The sequence below is a fragment of the Simochromis diagramma genome, unplaced genomic scaffold (assembly GCF_900408965.1).
Source record: "Simochromis diagramma unplaced genomic scaffold, fSimDia1.1 OVJJ01000676.1, whole genome shotgun sequence".
NCBI classification, from domain to species: domain Eukaryota; kingdom Metazoa; phylum Chordata; class Actinopteri; order Cichliformes; family Cichlidae; genus Simochromis; species Simochromis diagramma.
In genome coordinates, this window is record NW_024387466.1 from 867,396 (window position 1) to 887,183 (window position 19,788).

General features: G+C 38.4%; 1 protein-coding gene across 1 annotated transcript in view; it reads right to left on the reverse strand.

Annotated features, from left to right (window-relative positions):
* The window catches only part of LOC120723273 (androgen receptor-like), a 28,719-nt gene extending 12,972 nt beyond the window's left edge, over nt 1–15,747 (reverse strand). The window contains exons 1-3 of the mRNA XM_040014631.1: nt 12,704–15,747; nt 5,422–5,573; nt 5,134–5,250 (exon numbers count right to left, since the gene is read on the reverse strand). Of these exons, the coding sequence (XP_039870565.1) occupies nt 5,134–5,250; nt 5,422–5,573; nt 12,704–13,857 (1,423 nt within the window). The 5' untranslated portion in view covers nt 13,858–15,747. The remainder of the gene's footprint in view (nt 1–5,133; nt 5,251–5,421; nt 5,574–12,703) is intronic.
* Between the last annotated feature and the right edge of the window lie 4,041 nt (nt 15,748–19,788).

Genomic DNA, 19,788 nt, shown 5'->3' on the forward strand with positions numbered 1-19,788 from the left:
AACTGTCATTAAGTGTTTTAATTACTGTTTTAAAATGGGGTTTTTTGTGTGTTTTTCTGAAAAGACTGCACTAAATAAACAGAATAACAACATAAAAATTAGTTCTATATCTAATGAGCACTTGGATTTTTTCTTTGAAGAGAAAATGGTGAGATGTTATATAGCATTTTAGTAAATTAAATCTAATTAAATAAGTAAATGAACTTTAGTTATTTATGATTTTTGTCTTGCTATTGCTGCCAGTATAAAGGGATTAGTTAAATCAGTATTTGTCAAAAGCATCTTGGCAGTCACACAAAGGTTGTTCTGAGGTTTTAGAGAGACTAAATGACTCCAGTTCTTTAACAGTACAGGTGCTATATGAATTGGAACAAATTGGTGTTTTTAATATTTGTGAAATCAAGATCTTTGTTAATTATTAGATAACACCAAAAAAGTTTGGGACGATGTATAAAATCTAAATGAAAACAGAATCCCTGAAAACCCATATTTTAATCACATGAGAACTTGAAAATTATCACATTTTTAAACCAACTAAGTGTACCACGTTAATGGCTGTGTTTTTACCACAGTGTAGTATTCCTTCTTGTTTCAACAACAGTCTGTATTTGCCTGGAGACCAGATCCTGGACTTTGGAGAGGAACATTATCCCATCTTTGTGCGATATAAGAGTCTAGCTGGGCAACAGTCCTGGGTATTCACTGTCACATTTTTGTTTCATGACGCTATTTTAATAGCTGCAGCAAGTGATTTAGTATTATCTTGCTGAAATATGCCAAGCCTCACCTGAAAAAGTTGTCTGGATAGGAGTATATGTTGCTCTAAAACCTGTATATACTTTTCAGCATTGGTGCCTGTCCAGATGTGTAAGAAGTCCAAAGGCACTCAAACATGCCCATACTGTCAGAGATGCAGCGTGTCCCTCTCCTCTTTAGCTCAGAGGTTTCCATGTTTTCCAAAAAGTTTTTTGGGTTTTTTTTTTTAGATAATTTCCGTGACAAAATCTTACCTGATCTGTGAAGATCTTGTCAGAGGAGACCAGTGAGAGGCTGAGTGACTGCTTCAAAACCACAGACTGGGATGTAATATTTAGTCCACAGGCAGTGTTGGAGAGTAACGGAATACATGCACCTCCGTTACGTATTTAAAATACAAAATATGAGTAACCGTATTCCCTTACAGTTACCGTTTAAAAAGGGGGTATTCAGAATACAGTTACTTTGCTGAAACAAAGGGATTACACGGCGGTATTTTCCTCTTTCATATGTTAGGCTATGCCCTCGCTATTTTTGACAATTCCACGCCGGTGGAAACTCAAACAAAACATGCATTAAGAGGCTCAAATGCCTGTGTCTCAATCTTGCGTCTCATAATGACGTGAAGAAATATAAAAAAAATTTATTTAATATGAAGGCAATAAGAGAGTGTTACAGGCATCGCCCTAAAGAATGTAGCCTCATGGGCAATGTAGTGCTGCAGGGAGAATAGACTGCTATACCCGTTATGTGTCTGTGAGCGAGGGAGGGAGAAAAAGGAGAGTACGAGCTGTCACCGAGCAGAAAGAGTGCTCTCTCCCTTCCTTTTAACTCTTTATATCGGACTTCATCACTAAATGTCACCTCCAGAAGTTCTCTTATGATAAAGTCATCAGTGGTTGTGTATCTGAGGAGAATGATCTGGAGAACAGGAAGGTCATCACTGACTTTGTCATCTAGTGTGAACTCAAACACCAGTTATATGAAGCAGATGGTGGTTGACTTCCAGAAGTCCAAAAGTTTGAGTGTTACGTGACCAGTCCAGTTTAGTGTTATAAGGTGAACTCCCATCACACTGTTGAACATCAGGGTCAGGAGCAAAGTGCTGGGAGTTCACCTTATAACACTAAACTGGACTGGTCACGTAACACTCAAACTTTTGCAACAGGGGCCAAAGTCAGCTTCATCTGTTGGGCAGGCTGAGGTCTTTTGGGGGTTGGACATTACTGAGGACATTACTCAGATCACGGCACCTAATATTGATTTTCAACATTGTCCCTTGCAAGCAGATATTTCTCCAGATTGTGGGACTCTTTCAATGATATTATAGTATAAGTATAATCAGTGCTTGATGTTCAAAGGCGTCAATTTTATGTTGAGGAACATTTTACTGAAATTGTTCCACAATTTGTAGATGCAATTTTTTTTGCAGATTGGTGAATCTCTGCCCATCTTTACTCCAAAGAAACTCTGGAAGATATTATTTTTATAAATGCTTATGTTACTAACATGTTCTCTATTAACCCAATTAGTTGCAACATGGGGTTACAGCTTTTTATTGCCCCCATCCAAAGTTTATTGAGATGTGCTGCTGAGATTAAATTGAGTTATTATTTTTCATGAAAAAGTAAAATATCTGTTTAAATATCTGATAGGTTTTCTTTAAAATAAAATATGGATTTATGAGATTTGCAAATAATTGCATTCTGCTTTGATTTACATCCTACATCTTTGGAATTTATCTTATTTATATCAATCAGAGAGAGCATGCAAACAGGGACACAAACCAGCACCTCACAGGTTACTACTTGACTGCTCTAACCTCAAGTCTTTGTCTAATCCAAGTTGCCCAGATAGCAGATATACGTAACCTTGAATTCAACCATTTTGGATGACAGTTCTTAAGGGATCTGAGCCTCTGCCTGGCTTGGGAAGACTTTGGAATCTGACAGGAGGAATTAGGGTAAATTGCTGGGGAAAAGGTCGTTCTACCTTGAGGCAAACGGAGAGATGTGAAATACTAATGTTATAGTTTGAACTCTGGAAGTGTTGTGCTAGAATTACAATAACGAGAACTGCTTGCTTTTGGACAAAGCCCAATTCTAGGTGTTCAAAACAAAGGAATACGACCCAATGGATGGTACAGCTGCAAAGCAAAACTCTGACGTGAAATCTGTATTTTATTGCCTGATTGAATTCTTGGTCATTTGAGCTGCTTGCCTATTCTTCTTGTTTCCTTCTCAATGTCAATTCTATCTTCATTACTCTGACCATTCATTTTCTTGCTCACTATTTGCAAGCTAATCAGTCTTCGGATGTCCATCCTTCAAATCTCTGTGTTCTTCTGTCACTCTGCCTTTCAGACTCTTTGTTGCAACCCGGCTCCAACTCATCTCCACCCCATCTAAGTCACTATATTAGTTCTTCATCTCCACCATCAGCAGCATCTAGACTCCAAGACTGTTTTGCCCTACCATTGTAGGTTCTACGATCTGCCATGCTCTACCTTCTTTGGAGTTTACCAGCAATATAGTTTATTTCTGAGAATGTGTACTTCAATGAATTATGTTCACTTGTTTCAACAATCTGTTATTGTTCAACTTAAAAAAAAAACAAAAAAAACGAAGAAGTAGATTTAACTCTCGTTTGTTGACTGTGAAGCACTAGCCAGTGTGAATTTTAACATCCATCTCTTATATTCAGGTCTTCAGGTACTTTGAAGCCTTTATTTGACTTGGAAAGACTAGCATCAGTAATCAAAACAAATTGATAAGAAAGCGATTGACTTACCTTGAGGCAGATAGGGAACTATGAAACACCATGGTAAATGGTAAATTGACTGGTTCTTATATAGCGCTTTTCTACTCTCACTAAGCACTCAAAGCGCTATTATATTTACTGAAGCACTGCGGTAGCCCTGCTCTATAATTCAGATAACTTGCATTACCTGTTTTGGGATAAAACCTGCACATAATCCTGGATAGTACAACTGAATAACTTTTACCACTGTAATAAACTGACTTCATGACTGTGATTTTTTTTTAACTAAAGTAATATTACAAAATCAAGCAGTGGAACTTTGACAGAATGGCCCCAATTCACTGAGCTGCCTTATTTTTTCAACAAATGCTGGAGAAAAACAGTGGCTTATGTGCATCATTATTTTATAAAGGTTTAACTCTGACTTGCAGATTGTGATACACATCTCTTATACTCTTGTCAAAAGAAGTCAGGGGTTGGGTTCTGAAACTGCAAAGTTTTTAAAGAATGTTAGGCAGTTTAATGTTCTCCATGAAATGTATTTCCACTGGGACAGCAGATGTGCAGTGAGCTTTCCTGTGACTGCTCAAAATAAAACTCCCATCATGCTTTGGTGAAAGTAGCTGTTTGTTATCTGTTTGCAGGTGTAATTAACATTCCAGAAATAATATGGAATTTAAATTATAAGAATAACTCATAAGAATTACGATTAAAATAAATGCTAGACAGACAGACCTTCTAAACTACAAGAAGTGAAACAAATAGATCAAATCTAGTAGTAGGGTTATTATTTAAGGCATATAGATGCCAGTGGATTTGACATTTGGTAATACATTAATCATCATATTCTCTAAGCATTTTAGGACTTTAAAGTATTTCCAGTAAAACACCCTCTGGGATAATAGGACCAAACATATAATTTCTCTGCTTCCACTTCCACAAAATTATCGCCATATATTTCCCCGTTAGATGCCAAGAATGAATTACATGTCTGTGATGAGAAGATAAGTGAAAGGAACTTTTTAGCCACAACCAGAAAAGGTGTCCCTTTTTACTAACAATCACAGCATTAGATCACATTTTCCCTCCATGCGTTTGTCAGTGACTGGTGGCAAAATTACCAGCATGTCTGCTGCTTTAATTCACATGTCTCATGTCAGCTTTGTGCTTCTAGTACAATTTTCACCGTTAACAGAATGAGAAAATGGAAGAGAGTGAAAATTGAACACAAGACTAAAATTAGTGCACTACATGTCAATCTTTACAGCCTAATATGACGAGCAGGTCTTGGTGACAGTAAGGAGAAGTGAATGGAAGAGGTCTAAATTGCATGGCAGCTCAGTCAGGGGCTTGATTATCAGTAACATCCCCTATTGTGATGATGCTGCAATTGAAGAGAGCCAGATAAGATGTGCAGTGTAGAAAGAATAAAATACTTGGTCTGAGGAAACCATTAATAGTGTCACTTTCAGGGCTTCACTTTTTTTGTAGTGCTTTGTTCATCTTTTTTTTCCTCTCTCTCTCTCTCTCTTTTTTTAAAATATATATATATACCATTATAAACCATAGCATCAAGTCAACAAGTATTAGCTGCTTCTTTGCAAAAATCCATCCCACCTCCAAGAGTCATCCCAGCTTCAAAGCACTTCTTCAGGCGACAGGAGGGGCAGTTCTTTCTTCTTAGCTTATCAATAGTGCAGTCATTCTTGCTGGCACACAGGTATTTCTGCTTGCCTACAGGAGAAACCGTGAAACAATGTAAAAAAAATGTAAATCACTTAAACTGAAGACAACCATGAGCAAACACAAAACTCTTTAGGAACTGTTAATGTGTAGAATAAAGAGCTAGAATCTCAAGTGGACTGGCATAAAACTCACAGCCCAGTTGGATTCTTTAAGCTTTACCTTCAGCAGCCCTTTTGAAGAAAACCTTGCAGCTGCCACAGGTGAGTGCGCCGTAATGGCAGCCAGATGCCTCGTCCGAGCAGATGAGGCATGTCCTCTGTGGGGGAAAGAAGAACTCCATGGGAAACATGTGTTCTCTACTGGACTCAAACCTGCAGTCAAACACAAACCACCCCCCCCCCAAAACAAGCCATTATCATAAACCATTTTTATCCCACACGAAATTAAACTCATACTATACCACTCATACCCAAGACCTATGGTAAACTCTAGTAATTAGGTAGTTAGGTAGTTATAAAAAAGAGGACAGGCCGATGATGAAAGTGTGGGAAAGACTGAAGCACCGTGGCTATGGTACGGAGGGGGGCTGGGGTGAGTTGAGTGAGCTGCAACCTTGGACACAGAGAGATTGGAGACAACTCAGACACAATGCTGCCTCGGTGACGTGCTACTCAGATATCAAGGTTCGGTGTAAAAGAGACAAGCATGAAGTGAAGAGCCTCACTGTGTCCTGACTGATTTTAAGAATAAATAAAATATTCTATCAGAATGGGAAAACTCGAGCATGACACGTATGCATCTGGGCTTTGACAACTTTATAATAATAAGCAGCAAATCTAATTTGAATTCATTTTTATATGAGCTCTGTTACAGTAGACTTAAGTGTTTTAAAGAAGGGCCCTTTTGTTCAAAGCTTCACATTTATTTAATGCTTAACACTAACACACAAAGTCTAATTAGATTTCTTCAACGCGTAGGTCCGGCTTGGTTGTGATTAAAAGATGACAGTTTGAGCAACGAGAGTTGAGATTATACAGAGCAACCTAGTATTCTTTTGTAGCCCAGGATCTGCTGATGATAAATGTGAAAAATATGCATGTCAATATGCCAATGCTCGGCGCACAGAACAAAAGAGGCTGCTAATAATCCCAACTGACAGATGAGAGCTTGAACTGATCAGATTTGCACATAATGTGTTAACAGAGAAGGTGACAATTTTCTCTTAACCCAGCCAGCCAAAATGTGGTGTCCTATTATGCATAATTGTGTATATCCTAAGGCATGTGGTACTTTCCTTTTTTGAAAATAACTTACTGATGCAGCTTTTTGCTGTACTTAAAGACACTGTAATAGGCAAATTATCTGGGCTAACCACATTTAACTCTTTTATTGAAAACAGGAAGCTAGCAAGATTGGTTCACTGGTAGAACAAGTGCAATACGCATGTTTCTTCTTTTTTTTTTTAACAGGGAGACTGGCTTTATTTTTTCTTGAATAAAGCCTGATGGGGAACACGCTTTTTATCTAGTATAAAGTTACTCTAGTTACTTACTCTGTGGATTTGTGTGAATCCTTGAAAATGTGCTGACCTGTGTGGTGCTCACTTGTTTTAACTTATGTGTTTACATACAGTTTTAGGACGCCGGGTGCTTTAGGGCACAGTTAATGACAAAAGATTCATGTTTGAAAAATTCCTAAGCTATGGTGCCAATCACCTGGATCGTGCTAACATCCAGGCCAGATGATGTAGTCCAAAGAGAAATTGTTATAAACACTTATTAGACATTTCCACCTAATCAGGCAGTCCCATTAAAATAATTACTTCAGACAGAGCAAAATTCAGTAAAAGGATGAAAAATAGATACATGTAAATATGCCTGATATAAACTTTTACATTATTGTTGTTGTCACTCGTATGCTCACTCACACACCACAGCGGAGTGTGGCATTTATGTGTGTCTGACTGCATGCTATATGGTTTTATTTGACCTTTATTGCAATTTTAAAATACAAAAAACAAACATCAGAGTTTAACAATATACACACTTAGCCTTCAGCATTTGACGTTTTAAACACTCTGATGTCATCTTCTGAATAATTACATTTGAATATAATTGGTATAGTGACCATTTAAATATTTCCAAAATGAACAGATATTATTCAGGTTTACTCTTTACCTTGAAGCATATACCTCAAGGTAGTATTTTGCTACAATGTAAAAGTACAAATAGATAACTTTCACAGGTTAAATGAGACTTTTTCTGTTGCAATAATTAGCAAAAATTGTCCTGCAACAGCCACCTCCATGCTTGATCAGACACAATCGAGTAAAATGTTTAAGATGGTTGCTATTTGGTCATAGTCAGTTCAGCTTGTTTTTGTATATAGTGTTGCGGGATGGAACTAAATAAATTGGTAAACATCTGTTTTCATTCATTTATGTGGTCATGACTCATCCTTCACATGCAAGACACGCTAGTCGAGCATGAAGTATTATGGCCTGATTTGACAGAGATCACATTTACTTTAAGTACTGTATAATAATAATAATCACCGAGTAGGTTTCTTTACTGAGTTACTGTACTATGCAAGGCTCTCGCTGCCATTTGTGCTGCCACTCTGCATACTTGGTTGACTCCACACGCAGACAAAACAGAAACATTCTGCGTCCATTTTCTGCTCTTTGTTACCAGTCTTGTAAAATTCTTCAAAGCTTGGCTGGTTGCTATTTTTCTGCACTACCAATTAATGTCAAAGGGTAACCAACCAATCACAAGTTATTTTTCTAGAAAATTGCTGCTCAAAACAACTCCTATTAAGATTTTAACCAGAATCCTTCACATATCTACCAGACTGCCGCCGTCATCACACTTCTGATCCCATATATGTCCCCGGGGGTTTGTTTCAAAAAACGTAACTGCTGCGAATCATTGAGGTCTGCAGCATTCACAGCGCTGAAAATGCAGTTTTAATGCTGTGAAAGTTTCAATAGATAATCTCTTTGTCTAAAACTGGAACTCTGGAAGGTTTAACAACAAAGTGCAGTAAACAAGAAATATCACATGGTAATACTAAACTGTATTTAACTGCTATTAAATTACAAATTGAAAAATTAAAGCATTTTGTTAAAATTATTTTTTTTCTCATAGTAGGTAAAATGTCTTGACTTTCCATCAGGTGTAGTCCCAGAATTTAATCAAAACTACAACTTTACATAATTGCCTGGCTAAATAACTCCATCCAGCTGTGCAGCTCACTGCCACGAGGTCCAAATGGGTAAAAGCATGCCTGAGTTTTCTCAGCTCTGCTTTGCAGTAAAACCACACAGATGTTCCTCATGCTCACAGCAGGTGTAACTGCAAAATATACACATAACTATTGCAATGCATTTTTTCCAAACTAAACGATAGCAAGGCAAAAAATCTTTCTGTTAAAACCAAATCTAAGAAGCAGCAACAAAAGGTAAAAAAAAGCAGGCTCTCACTCATGGCATAAGAGAGATTTTAGCAATGTGGTGACAGGAAAAAGAGTTCAGCAGAGATCAGCTTTTTGCAAATGAACAGCAGATCATTGCTTTGGTTGCTAAACAAAGGCTGAATGTGTTTACAACTGGCTATGTTATTTATTTATTTCAACTTTTCTTTCCTACTTTTGTATTTTTTTTAATATCCAAAAGTGTTCCATTCATTGCTCCTCAAACATCTCCCAGTTTTTGTAGTGGTGCAATTGTACAAAACATCCTGCACCTTAAGTCTTGAATCGTGTTTATGTTGTGTATAGATAGATAAAAAAGACAAGACAAGCTTGACTTGGAAAACTGTATAAGCAGGGTTTTGAAAGGGCTTCAGACATTAAGCAATGTCTCGCTCACTCAGTGTCCTCATGGTCTAAACTATAAACCACATAACCTCTCTGAACCGAGTGACAGCTGATCTGTCACAGATCAGCTGCTTTCTCTTTCTAATTTTCTGTTTTGTGTTACTCTAACTTGCTATCTACATTGTGATCAGATTCGTGCTTTGCATCTTGCCACCATGCAGGAATGCCTACTTTTGGAATCTTCCCCATAAAACGCCAGTCAATACCCTTAGAGGTCAGTGGCATCAAGTGTAAGAAAGTTTGCACCTTAGAGCTCTCTCTTTACATCTAGACAAGCTCCATTCGTTTGAAAGTGCCATAGATTATATATAAAAATAGGATTAGGAAACATAAATTGGTTTGTAGATGTCCATTTCTAAAGCCTCATGCTGAACATTTTTACTGCTGCCATCTTGTTTTTTTCTTACACCAAACATAAGTGCCAAATCTCACTGTGGCCCTGAGAACACTGCACTCATCTGTTAGTGATTTGTCATGTTAAGATAAGATAAACCTTTATTAGTCTCACACGTGGGAAATTTGTTTGGTTACAGCAGACAGCGGACAGTACAAAGTTAAGACCATCAAAAATTAAGAAAAAACAATAGAATAGAATAAGAAAAAATAGAATAACATACTGTACAAAATAGAATAAAATACTATGTTGCATAAGAAAAATTGCACTTGCCAATATTGTACATAAGGGAGACTAGGTGAAGGTTACCACGGTGTACTGGATGTGTGTGTGTATGTGTGTGTGCACGTGTGTGTGTGCGCATATGTGTGTGTGAGTGCGCGCATGTGTGGTAGTCACAACCTAAAGTAGAAACTGACAATTAAGACCACAGTGATATAAAGACAATACTGACTATGGTGATAAATCAAAAGAGAAGGTATAGCCAATTCTTTTCGTAGACCTCTACACAATCCTTAGGCATCTCCACCAGCTGATCTGCAATTTCCAGATCTGACATTCATGTCCTAACAGCCATGTGCTTTCTTTTTGTTGTTTTGATTCACTCTGCTGCTTGAATTTACACAATTTCAGGCCTGTCAATCAAACAATGTGCATTGCTTTAAACATCCTGAGTCTGCCATGCCTGCAACGAGCTGACCTCAACAAGGCCAGTGGCCAAGAATGCCTTTCAGTGCTAGAATTCAACAATATTTCCTTTCTGAAATCATAAAGGCTCTAACATCCCTGTACAGAATAAGGCCGGTTTACCAGCAGTGAAATACAATGAACAGTGAAATGCTGGCTATCAAAGCTGAGGAAACCCTGTAGAAGATGTTTCAGTCTAAATCATTTATGTAAAAAGTCATCAAAAAGCAAATGATGGCACTGCTTTCATGAAGCAAACCCTTGCTACATTTTTAAATGGTAAGTAATAATCTGTAACCAATTACATTCAGAGAATAACCTTCCCACCACTCCACGCTGCCTCCGCTACAGGTAAACATTCAGTCAAGGCAAATTACCATAAAACTAAAATAATACATATCTTCTGCCAGAAGGTAAAGCATGCAAGGGCTGGGAGTCTTTTCAGTTTAAACCTTGAGCAATCAAGCTGTTTTAGTGCCTAGAAAGAGCGAGTGAGGTCATCTATGACCCCATTTTATTCCATTTTATACAGGAATTCCTTTTTTAATGTGTTTATCAAAAATACAACACAATCATTTCCCCACAAGGAACACTCCCATCTACGACACATGTTCTAGTACCGTAAATTATTGTTTTAAACCTTAGCTAACCCATCAACATCAACTGAGCTGTTTTCACTGTGCATTAAATATCTGCCCCAAGGCTTCTTCGGCAGTCAGTCTTGCTACTCTAGGTTTGTTAGCCATGTTTCACAATAATACAACACGATGTAATCATTAGAAGTGAAAAAGTGGAACAAAATTAAAACCCAGTAATGTCTAAGTGAAAAAAATCCATAAAACTTTCCATTACCCTTCTCTACACACAGGGATCAGTTCCTGGGTGAAAGTATGAAAAGTTAAAGAAGTAGACTGACAAGTTAATTCTGGGAAATGTTTTTATAGATTAAAAAATATATAGGTAGATATAACATGGTTTCAAAAATGACCTTCTTGGGTTGACTGCTCAGTAGATTAGGCAGACCACACTGCTACACCTCCTCTCAGCAGCTTTGTACAGAAATTCACTTTACACCACGTAGACAGCTATGCGGTACTGAACACTAACAGCCAAAGGAAACAGTGTCCCTTTTCTGACTGCACTAACAATCATTCACCCAGGTGAATTTGAGAAAGCTCTGCACAACACCAGCAGACAACACCTCTGTGTGGCATGCACGTCACACGATGGCTGTCAGTTAACGTGCCCACTTTGGGTGCTTTGTTTTCATTGGGGCACTTAATAGTCTGAACTAAAATGTGTTGAGAGATTTTAAGAACATAACACACTCAGAAACATTTGAAACTACGAAAGCACCAACTGTGCGTGTGGCTTGGGGTTTTTTGTTAACTTGTGTTGTTAATTATTCCCACTTTTGTGCCACAGAAACATCGAAATCTTCTCGCTAAAACAAGACTGTCTGCATCTCTTTATCACACTAACTTTTAATGCTTAGCTAGAGCCAAACTGATGTGAACCATGACCCAGTGGCCCAGGTAAATTAAGTTAAACTAAATCTTATTTTCAGGTACAGCCACCAAGGTCACTGTCGGGTAATACAAATGTTTGTCTATAAACCGCCTCATCTTTTTTGTCAGCATTCAAAATCATGGGGACTAACATTTACAATAGTCAAGGAACAAACAAACTTGAAGAAAAAGTCAAGCAGTGGTTTTTCCCCCTTTTTCTCCAAGTTAATTCTCTGTCATCATCTGACTTTATGAAATGAATACATCCACTATCATCTGAATACATACAACACATCTCATTGGTTTTTCCTCTCATTCACTTTATTCAGAAAAAAATTATTAAAAATAGAATCAAACTTTATTCATTACAAATGTTTGGAGGAAAAGGGTTGTTAAAATGTTTCCATGTATCGCTTTGATCTCCTTTTGTTGCTGTAGCTATAATCAGTTTGGCATACTTCAATTATTGTCTTTTTAAAATAATTAGACTTTCACACAGTGTATAAAATCAGCAGCTCTGGGTTACTGTAAAATTGCCAAATATGTGAAGCAGGTGTATTTCTAGATTGGAGCCTGAAACTTCTGCCTACACATTTTCTCAGCAGGGAATTTTTTTTAAACAGTCTGTTCAGTTTGCCACTATGGTTTGGAACCAGAAAAAACAAGTGTGGGGTAAATGTTTCCTGCATCAATAAAAGAACAACAACAACAAAGAAAAAAGAAATACGCGCGCACACACACACACACACACACAGACAGTAAAGAAATTGATATGTGGTGTAGTATCAGTTGCCTTTTGCTGTTTGTCAGTCTGTGGATTGGTGATCTAATCCTGGTCAGAGACAGACCCTCAAGCCCCGTAAGAGACAAAGGGTCAACCTGTGGTCCTGAGTTTGAATATATATATATAAAGTAGAACTTTTGGCTCGCAATTACACCTAGAACTGTTCAACCTTTGGTTATACCGCAATATGAAATACATATTTATATTGTAATCACGTAAAATTACTATTACCAGCCGACTAAAGCTCACCTGGTGTCGTTGTAAGTGACATCCAGCCATTCGCCGACTTCACCCTTCATGTAGTTGGAGTTGGGATAAGGCGTCCTCAGCATCCCGCCAGGGTACCACTGTTCACGGCGCATTACGGCCCCGTCATATGGATTGCATATAAACGGGGAGTTCGCTCCCGAGCTCTGCACGTTCATGCACTGCCTCGACCCCCAAAACTGCGAGTTGTACTTGTCGCCGAAGCTGTAATTAGGCCACGACGCCCCTGCAGATGCACTTCCCTCAGATTTGACTTTGACGCCGTACCGTTCTGCCTGAAACCCCATGGACCTATTCTCCACGGCATCCACGACGTCTCCGGCTTCCTCCACGGAGTTGTAAGCTCCGCATGGCCTCTGTGCAGCCGCGGGGCCGAACTGTGCCAAAGGCTCCGGCGCAGCTGGGGCGTAAGAGCAAGAGGCAGCGCACGCTATGTCCAGATGATCTATCTCTTTCGGAGTTATGTCATCAGCCTGGCACAGCGTGAAGTTTTGCGCGTTCACAGATGTCGCCGTGGAAGTGAGGTGATGAAAAGCCGCCGCGGGCTCTGAACTTTTGAACATTTTCACCTGTTGCTTGTGGTCGTGTGGCGGGCGCTCATCTCGCTCGGGACACCTGTACTCGGAGAGAGAAGCCGGGGCTCCGGGACAGTTCGCAGGCACGGCTTCCACCCCGAATAAATACTCTGCGCTCATTTGGTCATTTGCGGCACACGGGGGGAGAGAAACGTGCGCCTCGCTCGTGTCACCGGACTCCATGGTCAGACCCAGAGACACGGACACAGCTTTGCAGAGCTCCCTGGCTGTTTCTGAGATTGTGGCGCAGGCAGAAAAGGAGCGAATGTCGCCCACTCGGCACTCAGCGCTTAACTCCTCCTGAGGAGCAGCAGCTGTCTGGCAGCAGCGTTTCTCCATGTCACAGGCTAGCGGAATAATGTTTCCGGATCCGTACAGGTTTGCATTCTCGGATTCTGCCAAACTCCCGGCACTGCTTCCAGTCGGGGTTTTGGTGAAATAGACGCGACTTTCTTCAGTTTTTTGCGCCATACTGGCAGCGGTCACGACGTTGCCTGTGTATGATTTCCTATCCTCTGGCCAGATTTTGGCACAAAATAACTGTCTGCTCGTTTGGCTCATGTCCCAGAAAGTGTTTGCTTTGCTGGACTTTGCACGTCAAAAAGTCTTCGCAGTTCTCAGCAGCACAACAGCCCAACTCTCACGTTGTGAAAAGCGTTTTGGTAAAAGGTCCTAGGTGAGCCGCAGGACTCACAAACTCCTCCTAAACTGAGATGTTCAGAGTCAGGCGCTCGACTTGTAGTTGATTAAAAGGGAATTCAGGGAAGGTCTCTGTGTCCGTCAAACATGGCACTTTCCCCTCCAGTGGGTTACAATAAAACCAAGGCACCAAATGATTTAATATGTGTACTTTAATAATCAAGTTCTATTTGTCATCACGCCAAAAGGCATGTTAAGAAGACTTCACACAAAACAATGTAATGTTAGCCTTTCTGCCTCTGGTTGTTTTACATCAGACTTGCATGTGTGCAGCCCATCACATTTTTATGGGCCCACCACAGCTTTTTCTTTTTTCTTTCTTTTTTCTTCTTCTTTTTTTTTAGTAAAATTCCACAGGGTACAAACCTATTTTCTTTTTAAGTCTTGTCGGATTAAAAAAAAGGCCTCAGCCTTTTTGATAGGTAAGGTTTGCGTCATGATTAATCTTTCCAATAAACGCTCTCCAAACATCAGGTGCAGATATAAGTCCAGTTTATGGATTTGTAAAACCACTTCAAATTGTTTAAGATGATTTTCAAGTTGGATCTGGTACTATTTAGCTCGCTCAGAGGCCTGTCTTCAGATCCAGACTTTTAGTCTTTTTAGTGGCTTACAGAGTAAAAAAAAAAAAAAAAACTATCAAAGTGCTATTTATCTTTTACTTCTTCACCTTTTTTTTTAAACTTTCTTTGACGTTTGCTTTGCACAGGGCTGGATTTCAGAAGGAAGGACAAACAAACCCAACCCATCCTAATAACCTATGTTTTTTCCAGCATAAATTGACAAAAGTCACCAGAAATTCAAAATAGAATGCACAAAATGTCCTCAGTGTAGTAGTGTAGTAAATACTCATTATTTAGCAAATTATGTATGTCTTTAAGTTATCACTGTAAGTCTGGAGCTTCTCTGGTACTTGATTCTTTCAAGGTTCAATATGTAAAATCATATCGGGCAAAGTTCTCCAAAAGATTTGTGCAATTGCAGTATGACTGCCCTCCTAACCTTTCTTCAGATTTAGTATTCTTCTTATAGATCATATCATTTAAAAAATAAGAATAATTCCCCACAACCTTAAAATTTGCCCTGACATTTTTTGTGTCTTTGAAAATGTCTGGTTCTTGACATGAATTTGAGACAAAGTCTTGTGGCTGTGTGCGTTCTGTGGTCTGTGAGCCACACACATCTAAACATGAAGCTGAGAAAACTGAACACAGCTGCAGCTCCTGTTACCTTAAAATTACAGCGTGTAATCCACAATGTAGAAACATGGTGACAGAGGATCCAGTGAAATTCAGAGCAAAGCTGATTCAGAGCCCAATGGTCTTACTGTGACTCAAACTAAAGTGTTAAATGAGAAAGTACATGATGGACACATGTGCAAAACCTGCTCCTCCAAAATGGGCAATCACATTACTTCATAGATTGTGTGTCATGCTTGTGAGCTCATTTTCCAAAAACTGAAAAGCACTTAATCACAATAAGATGGAAAAGACAACAGCAGCAGTTCTGCATGTTTAACATAGACATCAGTAACACTTCATAGTGAGGTGCACAAGATTACTAGATACTACAGTGCACAAGCTGCGATTGAGCGCTCAGTATTATGATCCCCCTCTTCACTTTGAGGGAACATATAAGTCACGTAATCACGACGATGAAGTAATGAATTGTGTAATAGCAATCCTGTAAGACAGCTTGGGATGCCTGAAAACAGTAACTAATTAGTATTTATTAATAAATGAGGAACTCTTTCCTGTACCGGACTGTTCTGAGGTAACCAGGAACCACTCAGGAAGAAAATGGTTGAAAATCATAAACCACTTATTATGTATGATTCATCAGCATGGATCATGCTGTCTTTTGTCTTGTGACTTATAATGATAGTCATCAAAACGTATTTATTTGTTCCTTTTTTAAAAAACAAACAAACAAACTAATCATTAAGACCTATACATTGGGTAGATAATTCAGGCATTAACTTTTAACAAAATAAATAGCAATTTATGTCTCATTTGTTTCTTTATAACTGTCTTTTTGAAAGAACTGCTGCTATATCCCATGTGTAACCAAAGAAGGTAAGCCCAACGTCAAAATAATACAAGTAAGCTCTTTTGGCCAGAAGTGCACACAGGAATGTTGTCGGTTTGATGGTACACTAAAACAAGTGTAAACCAAGGTATTGTTGCTTATTTCTCTTCTTTTTAACTCATTGTTTTGAGGCATTTTAAATCCTCAATTTAAGCACCACATGATTTGTAAAGTTTGGAACTCCAAATGTAACTTAAAACCTCAAAGACCCTTATAAGAATGGCCAAGCTAAGCCCAGTTGAGTCTGGCAAGTATTATTTCCATGAACTCAAGGAGTCCTTATGCCCAGGCAGCTGAAGAAAAAAAACACAAACCCATTGCACAGTGGCCAGGTGGCATATATATAAATATTTTCAGTATTTTAATAGAAAATTGGCTTTTTAAAATATTTTGGAAATTTGTAAAAATCCTCACATCTATACAGTAATTGTAAAAGCATCACTTTTAAAATACTGATTGTATGTGGCACCAGCTAAGAGCAATGGCACAGTTCACATCTTTGAATCATAAGCCTGGAAATGGTCCACTTTTCTCCAGATATATCCAGCAATGGATATACGCAGGGTGTTTTTAATGCAATAAGTCAGATCAAATATGATTTCAGCGATGAAGCTTTACTCCTGAAAAACTCACTCTCAGCTTCTTTTTTCCATATAATTATTCTAAGCACACCGGTTGGATACATTTTCCACTCAAAGCCATCAACGTGTTTGCCTTTCAGCTGTCAGTGATTCTCAAACTAAAGCACTAAATGTGTGTCAAACACTGAGCCAACAAATGTTAGCTATAGTCATTAAACAGCATTGAACTCCTATTAACAGTATGAGCTGTCTGACCCTAAGGCACGTATTTATTTTAGTAGTTTCAGTGCAAAACTGTCTTCGCCTCCAGAAAATCCGTGGCTCTAACCAGATCACTGACACTAAAGCCAATTATGCACTCAGAGCTAACAGGCAGGTTTGCTTTGCTTCTTGGAGGGACTGAACATTTTCCACTCTTTTCACACAGACACAGAAAATAACCCAGACGTGATGTGATTCAGGTTGTCTCTGCCTCATCTCACTGTGTTTTTAAAATCTCCCCATTGTTTGCTCATTTACTACTCCCAGGATAATAGAAGGGTGATTGTGATTTTTGAAATACCTTTAAAGGCAGACAGTAACAGAAAAGCTGCCATACAAACTGGGGAATCTGATGTTTGAACCAGAAACAAAAGATACCTTTGAAGTGCATTACAGAAACTCATGCAGCATTTTTCTGCTTTCCCCTTGCATTCTTGTTACGAAACCGATCTCCTGCAAATCCCTCACTTTTCCGGAAATATAAAACTCCATAGAATTCTCTTTTCAACTGCTCTTTGTTTATGAATGAAATAGTTTTTTTTTCATGTCTACGGTTTCATATTATTTTAACAGATTTTGGAACATTTCATTTAGCATGTCAAACTTTGCTGAGGCTACTGTATATAGCTCAGTCCAGACCTTATTATCAAAGCAGATATTTTTAAGTAATTGTTGACCAAAACAATCTGAGTGAAGCTGAAAAATATATCTGAGCCTTGGAATGGAGGTATAAATGTACTTTAAATATATTTGTATTTAAATATAATTCGGTCTAATCAACAATATGCAATATGTTGCTACTCTGCAGTGCGCTAGTTATGATAACTTGTTACTTAATCCTAGCATTTTCATTTTTCCTGTTTTTTGTATGCATGAAGTTATAGTCTTAAAATAACCAAAAAAAGATTATGTTTTTGTTACTTTTGTCATCGGAAATACAGAGCAACAGTGAAGTGTAAAAAAACGAACATATTTAGTTCTACTTTGAAACAGTAAAGCCATAAACCTATGCAGAGCCACCTTCATCCCTACCTGTGTATGTGCAAATAAATCAGAATAAAAGTCACTTCATTAATAGTAAACAAAAATATAGCATAGCCTAATAGCTTTAAAAATAAGCAAGTGTTTTACTTTTATGTTGACTAAAGCTTAGCTAAGCTCAAGCATAGCGACAATGTCTTAAATCTTAAAAGATGGGGGGAAAAATTTTACTGTAACTTCTGAAACAGCATGTAATTGGTAAGAGTAGCTATTCTTTACTATTTTTCTTGCATTGAGTCTTTTTGTTGCCATGAGTGCACAAACGCTTTCAGGGCTGAAGCATGTGCCTTCAGGGTTGGCCCTGAATGAATGAGCAAGCCTAAGCTCCTCCTTTTAGACGCTATCGCTGCCTGAAAAAAAAGGCATCTAAACATATTGCATTCCACACAATCACGAGGGCAAATCGATGCCTTATTGCTTGTGATGAAATAATTGGAATTTAGGATTCCTTATAGTAAAGCATGCAACCCCAATGGTAACTTGTAATAACAGTGTAATAAGAATACATTGGGCCACACCCCTACTAATGCCTTTTCTTTTAAAAACATGTCATTTCCTTGTTCTACCTTCATTGGAGGTAAGGCAACTCTATAAGGCAATTAGTATATATTTTTAGGTAAAACAACATCCTAATTTCAAAAGAAATACATGGTGAATGTTGGGAAATTACACCCTAAATTACATGCCAAATTGTGGTGCTGCCAGACATTTTCATGACTGAGGACTATTCTTCTGTTGCACATAAATCAAAACAGAAAAGCAGCTAGTGGTGCTTTTACAAGAGCAACCTCTTGATGGTGCACAGTGCTCCTTTGGCCCCAACCCATCACAGTCCACACAGCACAGTTCTTACTCTTTACATATACGAACAAATCTATGTCACATTTACCGTGCCCCTAGTGTACAACATTTCAGTTTTGATATGTAAACTTCACCGTGTCTGTTAGTTTTACAATTTCACATAATAATTGCTTTGATTGGAAACAGCTTGTTTCTGTCTTTTCTGGTGTTGCTGTAGCAAAAGCCGCTGTTTTTTTCCTTTCTTTTTACTGCATGCTGTAAAATAGCTCATCTGTGACTTAGGCTGTATTACTGCAGAGTAGATCCAGAGACACCTTCATAGCCCATTATACTCTTTACATAAAAAAGCATCAGTTCTACATAGCCATTGGAGACATGTTCTCTGCTTGAGCTGTGTCCTCAGCACTGTGAATTTGTCTTGACACTGATCATTACAGTTTTTTTCTTAGGCTGAGTACTGATCTTAACTTTTCGCAAAAGATGGCCTTCACTAATATTTAAAAAAAATAAATATCTTCCTTATCTGACCGCTTCCCCCATGGCCGGCTTGAAGACTCAGTGTGGGAGGCAGCCTTCTGTCATTCTGACACAGTGGCCATTCTTTTTGAGCTGTTTCTGGAAGAGCAGGACTTTAGCTGGTGCTTTTTGTCTCTTGAAATATGCTGACATTTACCCCCTAGTTCTTTCTTAAAATGTCAAGGCTACTCATCATCACTAGTGAAACCCTTCAAATGATTTGCAACATTCAGACTTCTTGTCTGATTAGGATACATTTGGGTAGAGTAACCAGTGAATAATAAAATTAGCTCATGCCATGAAAAGATGCTGTGTGAGAGTGTCCGTATACATTTCTTGGACTTTTATCTTTTCTTTTCTTTTCTTTTGTCAAATGTCATTTTGCAGGTCATGGGTTTAGAGCAATCTCAAGGCTTTTCTGGCACAAAGCACAACAGGAATCACAGCTTTTAGGCATGTTCAGGGCAAATAATTATGGTTAAATCATATGAATGATCAATCAATG